The sequence below is a fragment of the Bos taurus genome, unplaced genomic scaffold (assembly GCF_002263795.3).
Source record: "Bos taurus isolate L1 Dominette 01449 registration number 42190680 breed Hereford unplaced genomic scaffold, ARS-UCD2.0 Leftover_ScbfJmS_1709, whole genome shotgun sequence".
In the NCBI taxonomy this organism is placed as follows: Eukaryota; Metazoa; Chordata; class Mammalia; order Artiodactyla; family Bovidae; genus Bos; species Bos taurus.
Genome location: NW_020190807.1, coordinates 4,412 through 15,357, shown reverse-complemented (window position 1 = coordinate 15,357; position 10,946 = coordinate 4,412). Strand labels below are relative to the sequence as shown.

General features: G+C 38.4%; 1 protein-coding gene across 1 annotated transcript; it reads left to right on the top strand.

Moving 5' to 3' along the window:
• Positions 1-746: 746 nt before the first annotated feature.
• LOC780876 (MAD2 mitotic arrest deficient-like 1 (yeast)-like) lies at positions 747-8,999 on the top strand (the record flags this gene model as incomplete). The annotated part of the gene is given in 4 exon segments (NM_001079796.1): positions 747-890; positions 7,380-7,444; positions 7,447-7,483; positions 8,180-8,999. Coding segments are annotated over 4 exon segments (419 nt in total), but the record flags the coding sequence as incomplete, so codon positions are not given.
• Positions 9,000-10,946: the final 1,947 nt, after the last annotated feature.

Sequence of the window (10,946 nt, the reverse complement as noted above, 5' to 3'; positions counted from 1 at the left end):
GGCGGGGGGGGCGGGGAGAGCCGAGCGCAGGCCGCCCGCAGGCCCGCGGCTCGGCCGGAGCGGCCCCGAATCCCGGCCCTTGTACCGCGGCCTCCGGTGCCGGCAGGAGGGATCAGGAAGTGGGGCGGCGGGCGCCGCCTCCGCTCGTGTTGCTTCCGGCAGAGGAGGCGGCCCGGGCGCTGCAGGGGCCCGCCTTGCGGGGGGGCCCCTTTGCGGGAGCGTTTCTTTCCAATGCAGAGCTCCTCCCACACCCCCCGCCCCCAACGGCGAGTGGCCTCGCGGGTGGACCGTGACGGGCTAGACTTCGGGAAGAGCTGTTCTGAGCTCGGCCAGGTGTACTTGCTGACAGAACCTGGCAAGACTGGTGAGGATAAGAGGAGGAAAGAGAGACGGGGAGAGGCCTGCCTGGGCTTGGTACCCATCTGTCAGTTGCCTGTTTTGACACCCTCTAATCATAAAATAGGCATTTGGACTTGTTTTACAATGAAATGGAATTTGGCATTGGTAGATTAGTGCAGTTTGGCATTTTCCTTCTGTTGCCACATAAATGCAGCTATCACTTAGACGCAAGATTTTAAGGATTTTTTTTAATGCCACTTTGTACCTACTCGGCTTTCAGCAAAACACAAACACGTGTTTAGACATTTATAACTTTACACTATTAATGAAACCATAGCCCCATCTACATATGCTTTATTTTCCCTGAAGTTACAACGTGATGATGACTTTAATATTTATGTTTTCAGCATTTGGCATCAACAGTATTTTATATCAGCGTGGCTTATATCCATCGGAAACCTTTACTCGGGTGCAGAAATATGGACTCACCTTGCTTGTAACTACTGATCCTGAGCTCATAAAATACCTAAATAATGTGGATCAACTAAAAGGTATTTTATTGTTGGACACAGTTTTGAGTTTTGCAGGCCTTAATGTTAATAGGATCCTCGGGCTTCCCAGGTGACTCAGTGGTAAAGAATCCACCTGCCAATGTAGGAGACACAGAAGACCCAGGTTCCATCCTGAGTCTGGAAGATCCCCTTGAAGAGGAAATGCCAACTCACTCCAGTATTCTTGTCAGGATAATCCCCTGGACAGAGGAGCCGGGCAGGTTACAGTCCATTGGGTTGTAAAGAGTTGGATACCAGCACACCTACGATCCACATTTTCTAGTTTCTTGGCGGTCATTTTTCAGCTCTGTACAGGGTAGTGTAAACCGCACTACCATCTCCGATACAGTTTGGGAGGGAAGCAAATAACATACAAATTGAAAGAATTCCCACCCTTCCTCCACTTTTGAGTAGGCTGAATATTTTAAGGTTCGGCATCTGATATGACTTAACAAAACAATCTCCATCAACTCCTTCGGGGATGATAGAACACATTGGAGTTTTATGTAATTATGATGGCATTCGTTATCTGAGAAAAATCCACTGCATATATTTTTTGTAGCTGCTTGGAGTCTAAAGCCATCATTATATATATTAAGATGAAGGAACTAAAATCAGATTCAACTTAGGGAACTAAACTTTAAGAAGAAGGAACTACTAAATAACAGCACTCATTGGAATTTTCTTATTTTTCACCTGTTTCCATTTGTCTTTTTTTTTTTTAATCATGCCTGTGAGTCAGTAAGCCTTTTCTGTCTGCACACTCATTTTCTTCTTTTAGCTCAAGGAGTTGCAGTATTGTTGGATCAGTATGCTCCATCTATTCCTTTTATTTCTAGAATGTCTACTAGTTTCTTTTTCATATTTCTCTCCACTTAGGATTCTCATTTCTAATTTCTCTGTGTTGTAAGATGTTTCTCCCTTTCTGCTCATTAGATCTTCCAAAATACTAGTTCTAAAAATACTACAGCCGCATTTTTTTTTTTTTACTTTAAAATTCCTGAATCACTTTTGTTGTTTCAACTAGCTTCATTTTCAGATTACATCATTGCGTTTTCATTAACTTCAGAGCTAAGCCACCCATAGTCATTCCTACGGCTGCACTCAGATTGTTTGCTATGGAACCTCTAGGCAACTATGGATGTATATCTTCATCTTAATCTGAAGAAGTAGCAAGCCAGCCTTGCCTAAGTTACTGGTTTTTGGTTTGTGTCCTTTGAGACCAATAACATTTCTTGTCAGATGTATCTACACTTTCCTACTTAATTTCTCCCTTTTAGTTAAAATGGAGGAAATGCTTTACAGGCAAACGATTCAGTCTTTTAAATTCCACTTCTCTAGCCTTAGGAACTTTACCCTATTTCCTCTCTCTCTTTTTTTTTTTTTTTTAATTAAAAAAAAATTATACATGTGTTCCCCATCCTGAACCCTCCTCCCTCCTCCCTCCCCATCCCATCCCTCTGGGTCGTCCCAGTGCACCAGCCCCAAGCATCCAGCATCGTGCATTGAACCTGGACTGGTATCTCGTTTCATACATGACATTTCACATGTTTCAATGCCATTCTCCCAAATCTTGCCACCCTCTCCCTCTCCCACAGAGTCCATAAGCCTGTTCTATACATCAGTGTCTCTTTTGCTGTCTCGTATACAGGGTTATCGTTACCATCTTTCTAAATTCCATATATATGTGTTAGTATACTGTATTGGTGTTTGTCCTTCTGGCTTACTTCACTCTGTATAATAGGCTCCAGTTTCATCCACCTCATTAGAACTGATTCAAATGTATTCTTTTTAATGGCTGAGTAATACTCCATTGTGTATATGTACCACTGCTTTCTTATCCATTCATCTGCTGATGGACATCTAGGTTGCTTCCATGTCCTGGCTATTATAAACAGTGCTGCGATGAACATTGGGGTACACGTGTCTCTTTCCCTTCTGGTTTCCTCAGTGTGTATGCCCAGCAGTGGGATTGCTGGATCATAAGGCAGTTCTATTTCCAGTTTTTTAAGGAATCTCCACACTGTTCTCCATAGTGGCTGTACTAGTTTGCATTCCCACCAACAGTGTAAGAGGGTTCCTTTTTCTCCACACCCTCTCCAGCATTTATTATTTGTAGACTTTTGGATCGCAGCCATTCTGACTGGTGTGAAATGGTATCTCATAGTGGTTTTGATTTGCATTTCTCTGATAATGAGTGATGTTGAGCATCTTTTCATGTGTTTGTTAGCCATCTGTATGTCTTCTTGGGAGAAATGTCTATTTAGATCTTTGGCCCATTTTTTGATTGGGTCATTTATTTTTCTGGAGTTTAGCTGGAGGAGTTGCTTGTATATTTTTGAGATTAGTTGTTTGTCGGTTGCTTCATTTGCTATTATTTTCTCCCATTCTGAAGGCTGCCTTTTCACCTTGCTAATAGTTTCCTTTGATGTGCAGAAGCTTTTAAGTTTAATTAGGTCCCATTTGTTTATTTTTGCTTTTATTTCCAATATTCTGGGAGGTGGGTCATAGAGGATCCTGCTGTGATGTATGTCAGAGAGTGTTAAGTTACCAACAGTATTCTTCACAGAGCTAGAACAAATAATTTCACAATTTGTATGGAAATACAAAAAACCTCGAATAGCCAAAGCGATCTTGAGAAAGAAAAATGGAACTGGAGGAATCAACCTACCTGACTTCAGGCTCTACTACAAAGCCACAGTTATCAAGACAGTATGGTACTGGCACAAAGACAGAAATATAGATCAATGGAACAAAATAGAAAGCCCAGAGATAAATCCACGCACATATGGACACCTTATCTTTGACAAAGGAGGCAAGAATATACAATGGATTAAAGACAATCTCTTTAACAAGTGGTGCTGGGAAATCTGGTCACCCACTTGTAAAAGAATGAAACTAGAACACTTTCTAACACCATATACAAAAATAAACTCAAAATGGATTAAAGATCTCAACGTAAGACCAGAAACTATAAAACTCCTAGAGGAGAACACAGGCAAAACACTCTCTATTTCCTCTCTCTTATGTTGTCAATTTCTTTGTTTCCATTTGGATTTTTCCCATTGGTTTCATTTCCATTTTTAAGAGAGAAAAAAATCACCAACTTCCCCATATCTTCAAATTACCACTCAATCTCTTTTTCACAGGTAAGCTGATAAAAGTTGTTCACATATGCCAGGAGTGAGCAAGGCCAACAGGCCAGATCCAGCAAGTGGCTTATTTTGTACTGCTTGCAAGCTAAGAATATTGCATTTTAAAGAAGACTATGCTACGTAGGTGACCCAAAGCCTTCAATATTTCTAAAATATTTTCTATCTCTTTAAAAAAAAAAAACCTGCTGATTCCTGAATAAAATATTCTCAGTTTCTAAGATTGAGGGCTCAGTCTGAGGCCCTCTTAACAGTAATCTCTCTCTAGTTGACCTCTTACATGTACATACATAATTCTAGTAACAACTTTTGTATCTGACTCATGAACCAATATGTAACCAAAGCCTCTCCTAACTCTTGGCTCATATATTGAGTGACTCCCTTAATGTCTTTATGCAGCTATATAATATACCGCTTCACACTCGGTGTATTAAAAACTGAATTTAGGATCATCTCCATTTCAGTTCTCTTTCCTCTTGGTGACTGGATCAACCATCTGATTACTGATATAATCAGAAACTTGGGAGCTATCCCTGATTCATTCCTCTTCCTTACCCTGAAGTAATCCCATAAATCTTAGCAGTTTTAACCATGAAATCTCTTGAATCTATCTACTGCTCCATCTCTACCAGTATATCTTTCTCTAAGTCTTTATTCGCTCTTGCTTGAGTTATTCATGAATTAGTGCCCTAGATCCCCTGTTTACTTCCAGTTTACTTTCTACATCACATCCAGAAGGATAGTTTTCAAATACAACTTGAGTCACATCATACTCTGCTTCAAACACAGTAATGACCTCCTTAGTTCTTATAGTGTAACATCTTTAATTTGGCACTCATGACCTTGTGTGGTCCGGCCCATTATTCTTGTCAGACCAGCCTTGTTCATCCTCCCTTTCTTAAATTGCAGTTGTATTGGCCTCCTTTCAGTCCTCTGATCCAGTGCTCTGTTTTGAGTCCAAGACCTATAGCTTTAGCAGGGAGATCCCACGTGCCACAACTAAAACCTCACACCGCCAACATAAATCCATCATTTCATATTTTAAAACCTATACCCTCTTCCCTGTTTTGCATATGTATATTGTTGTCTCTTAGAACAAAACTCAAACCCCACTCAGTCAGAATTTCCTATTCTCTGCTTTAATTGTAGTATATGTTGCACCATCATAGGTAACCACTATTATGTCATAGAAAACTGCAGCATCATAGCAGTTACAGCAGTTATAATTTCACATTTATTGTTGTAATTAGCTTAATGACATCTCCTTCACCCTTCCTTTGGATTAGGATGGAAGTACCTCGTGTTCACTGTCTTAGCACCCAGTGCTATACCTGGCACAAATACTGAGAAATTGAAATTGGGAGCTAGGCCATTGATGGGGCAAATTTTCTGCACAATTTGGAGGAGAACCAAAATAGCAGTGGGAGAAATTTGCTGAGGATAGGAAGTTCATTGTGAGAGGAGAGTTGCTTTGTAATGCAGTAAACTAAAAGAGATGCCTTGTTTTGTGTATTGCAGAATAGTTATACCAGTGTTCAGTTCAGAAACTGGTGGTAGTCATCTCAAACATTGAAAGTGGAGAGGTCCTTGAAAGATGGCAGTTTGATATTGAGTTCATAAGATGTAAAAGATGATAGGTAAGTAGGAACTACTTCCATTTTCATATGTTTTAAAATTTATTTTCTTTACCAAATGAGTTCTAATTATATTGAACAAGTTTCATATAGAGTACAATTTTTTTCTAGGATGTTTATTTTTTTAAATATAAATTAATTTATTTTAATTGGAGGCTAATTACTTTACTATTGTATACAATACAATAGTAAAGTAATTACTGTATTGTATTGGTTTTGCCATACATCAACATGAAATCCTCCATGGGTGCACACATGTTCCCCATCCTGAACCCCCCTCCCACCATCCCTCTGGGTCATCCCAGTGCACCAGCCCCGAGCATCCTGTATCCTGCATCGAACCTGGACTGGTGATTTGTTTCTTATATGATATTATACATGTTTCAATGCCATTCTCCCAAATCATCCCACCCTCTCCCTCTCCCGCAGAGTCCAAAAGACTGTTCTATACACCTGTGTCTCTTTTGCTGTCTCGCATACAGGGTTATCGTTACCATCTTCCTAATTCCATATATATGCGTTAGTATACGGTATTGGTGTTTTTCTGGCTTACTTCACTCTGTATAATAGGCTCCAGTTTCATCCACCTCGTTAGAACTGATTCAAATGTATTCTTTTTAATGGCTGCTGCTGCTAATTCGCGTCAGTCGTGTCCAACTCTGTGCGACCCCACAGACGGCAGCCCACCAGGCTCCCCCGTCCCTGGGATTCTCCAGGCAAGAACACTGGAGTGGGTTGCCATTTCCTTCTCCAATGCATGAAAGTGAAAAGTGAAAGTGAAGTCGCTCAGTCGTGTCCGACTCTTAGTGACCCCATGGACTGTAGCCTACCAGGCTCCTCCATCCATGGGATTTCCCAGGCAAGAGTACTGGAGTGGGGTGCCATTGCTAGGATGTTTCATTTGATCCTTAGTCTCCTGTGGCAAAGAACAGTTCACTGTCTTATATAAGACAATGAACTTTTAACATAATTGCCTATAGAGTAAATTGGTGAATTTCACCCTTCAGTGTTTATGGTAGTATGTACCTGGTGGCCCGTTTAGTGAATTGTTTAAAGGAACTTTTAACCATCAGGGGTTATCCTAGATTCCCCAAGCCTAAGATTCAGCTCTATTGTATTTCATTGAATGCCCTAAATTTTCTAAGACACTTCATAAAAAAGTTTCCAGACCACGTGAATGGGAAATGCTTATATGATCATGTCTAGCATTGTCCTAGGCTTGCTTACTGGTAAATTCAGAATCATTTTTCATAATGAAATGTAGTTTGCTTCTGAAGCCTTTGGTTTATTTTAGGAAATTTTTAACTTATAAAAATAATTTGATATTTAATGTAATTTCTTATTTGAGGCAGTAGGGAATTAAGCATTACGAAAAATGTACCAACAAAATATTTTAGATATTATTTTCATTTTTTGAAAGGTGCTGTAGTTTTCCTAACTTGAAGCACTTGGCCAGTTTTCTGATTACCTGATACCAAATAACCTGATTTTAAGACCACCCCTAGAAAATGACTGGAATGATAAATGAAATAATAAAAATGCATATGCCTCTTGTGGTATATAGACCCTAATGATATACTTATAACTTACAAAAAAAAATCCATTTTAATGTATTAATTATTTGATCTTGGAAACATTTGATCAGTCTTACCAGTGTTTTAAATAATTTGTTAACACTTAAATTGATTTGGTTTCTTCAATAGTGCACCCAGAGAAAAGTTTCAGAAAGCTATCCAAGATGAAATCTGTTCAGTGGTCAGACAGATCACAGCTACAGTAACATTTCTGCCACTGTTGGAAGTTTCTTGTAAGTATTATACAACTTCACATTGACTTAAAATTTGTCAGGGAAAAGACTAAGCTACTATTTTAAGAATAAGCCCTTTATTAATTTTTTCTTAATTATTAATATTACATAGTAAAAATGAAAAACCCATTATAAAGCAGAAGTAGTGTTATATGCATTCTAGAAATTTGGAAATTCTGAAAAGGAAAGGAATCAAAGTATTCCACAGTATTCATTCTTGAATGTCTTAATGTAATCCCATTCGTTATCTTAATTTTTTATGTATATTTTTAAGGCTAGCCATAACTGTCTTGCTTTTCTACCTTATCAGATATTTCCCGAATGCCTACTATATGCGAGACACTGCTCTAGGCCCCAGGCTACATCAGTCATAGAGCCCAGATGTTAGCTTTCCTTCAGGTTGCCTTTATGCTGTCCTGTGTGATTGACTCCATACTTTCTGCAGATAATGGTTTTCTCTTTAAAAAAAAAAAAAAAAAGCAAACTTGAAGTTTTCATAAGATAAAGCAAAAGGAGTACAATATTTTCTGTAATACAGTAACTTTCTGTGGAGAAAAAGCAATTGACTAGTCATTACAGACCAGGCTAAACTATCTTTTCTAATACCGTGGGTGGTTCAAAATGTGAGAGAGACAAGGACGGTTCTTCTACTTTGGAAAAAAATAATGTACTTTAATGATTTTATCTCCAATTTAGGTTCATTTGATCTCCTTATTTGTACAGACAAAGATCTGGTTGTACCTGAAAAATGGGAAGAGTCGGGACCACAGTTCATTACCAATTCTGAGGAAGTTCGTCTTCGTTCATTTACTACTACAATTCACAAAGTAAATAGCGTGGTAGCCTACACAATTCCTGTCAATGACTGAGGATGAGATATGGACAATAACGTACTTGTAACTCTCAAATGTGGTTTTCCTACCAGATCAACTGTAGTTGGTATGTTTTATTTCATTGGTTAATTTTTAGATGAGGAAAACTTAACATGATACTTAACTGAATCTGTGCAAAATTGTTCCATTTTTGGTACCTATCTGACTTTCCAGAGGGTTGACATAAGTTACTGCACAGATTGCATCAGTACTGCAGTGTTACTTCCTTTGGAGGTAGTAACCATAGGTGGAAAAACTTTTGCTAAATGCCTTTCTAAATCAGACTTTTGGTCAAGTAGCTTGACTCAGAATGTAGAGAAATATTTAAATATGAAATAGAACAAAAGAAATATGAATATTCAGAATCTTCATTTACATCCTGAAAGTAACTAATGATAGTCCATAAGTAGTGACATATTTCTCCTATTGCATTCTCTTGTCATTTATTTCATTTGTATAGTTTCTGTATTGAAAAAATGTCCAATTATTTGAGTTTAATTTATGTAACTTGAGTCTATAAAGCTGTGGATATTCCCACTTTTCAAATTGTTGTGATACAGAACTCTTAAGAATGTCTTTTATGTTTTATAAAATCAAGCTTTAAATGGCAATGATGAAATAAAGTTAAATGTGTATGTTTTAAATTTGTATTAAATCTTTTATATTGGTGTATTGATACAGTTACGTAGTTATTATGGATTCAGTACGGCATATTATTTCTTGTGCCTACTATATTGTAGGGAGGGCCTAAGGATACAAAGTAGAGTAAGTCTTGAGGTACTTACAATTTATTGGACAAACTTTTATGAAACCTCCTTCACCCTATAACAGTAGATTTAAAATCAACATTGTTCTTTATGTAAAATGATAAATGTCACTTGGAATTAATTGAGTTTAGCAAATGTTAGATTGTATACAACCTTTCTGTGCTCTTAGGTTTATTATCAGTGACCCTTGAACAACATGGGGGTTGGAACACTGACCCTCTAAGCAATTGAAAATCCCAGTAAAACTTATAGCCAGCCCTTCATATCTGTGGTCACCCCAAACCCATGGATTCAACCAACCATGGGTCATGTGGTACTATAGTATTTACTATTGAAAAATAGCCAAATATAAGTGGACCTGCACAATTCAAAGTGTTGTTCAAAGGTCAGCTGTATACTTAAACATTATGTTTATTCCTCTGCCTGTGCCTTCATTAATACTCTCATCAGGTATGTTCTTTCAGTTCCCACCTATTTTTCCAGAGTCAGTTTAAGGCAAACTTACAAAAATTGCTTTCTAATCTCTATACTAAATCTTAGCTCATTTTGTAATAATTCATTTTTTTAAGTATGTAGTAGCAGACACTGTTTTAAGATCTTTATATGTATTCATTCAACCTCCACTGTTAAGTAAATATACATAATCTGTATCCATTCATTCAAAAATTACATAATGAGCATCTATTACTGTGCAGAAAAAGAATACTGCATGCCAAGTATTACGAAGAATGAAACAAAGTCCTGGCCTTTCTAAAGCTTGAGATCTTATGAAGGAGAGGAAAGTATATGACAAAGGACCATAAAGTAACCAAAGAGGTTTATTTCATTGTGTGTTTGTGTTATTTCACTTGGAATAATCTTTCTCTGATCCAGCTGGGTGCTTGTTGAGAATAAAGGGCGATGTCTTGCATTCTTTCATCTCTTGGTGCTGCTGGACAAATAGGTACCAGTCTTTGATGATGGGTATCATGTATACTGCTGTAAAAGCCATCCCCAGAGAGGAGCTGAAAGTATCTAACTTAGGTCCACCCATGTCTTTTTTTCCTGAATAAGAAAAGCAGTTATGTAGAAGTGGAAATTGTGTTGATTTAGGGATGGTCAAAACTCAATATTCAGAAAACAAAGATCATGGCATCTGGTCCATCACTTTACAGCAAATAGGGAAAAGGTGGAAGCAGTGACAGATTTTATCGGGCTCCAAAATTGCTGTGGATGATGACTGCAACCATGAAATTAAATGACACTTGCTCCTTGGAAGAAAAGATGTGACTCTTGATGAAAGTGAAAAAGGAGAGTGAAAAAGTTGGCTTTAAAGCTCAACATTCAGAAATTAAGATGATGGCATCCAGTCCCATCACTTCATGGCAAATAGATGTGGACACAGTGGCTGACTTTATTTTTGGGGGCTCCAAAATCACTGCAGATGGTGATTGCAGCCATGAAATTAAAAGATGCTTACTCCTTGGAAGAAAAGTTATGACCAACCTAGACAGCATATTCAAAAGCAGAGACATTACTTTGACAACAAAGGTCCGTCTAGTTGAGGCTATGGTTTTTCCAGTAGTCATGTATGGATATGAGAGTTGGACTGTGAAGAAGGCTGAGCACGGAAGAATTGATGTTTTGAACTGTGGTGCTAGAGAAGACCTGAGAGTCCCTTGGACTGGAAGCAGGTCAAGCCAGTCAATCCTAAAGGAAATCAACCCTGAATATTCATTAGAAGGTCTGACGCTGAAGCTGAAGCTCCAGTACTTTGGCCACCTGATGCGAAGAGCTGACACGTTGGAAAAGACCCTGATGCTGGGAAATACTGAAGGCAGAAAG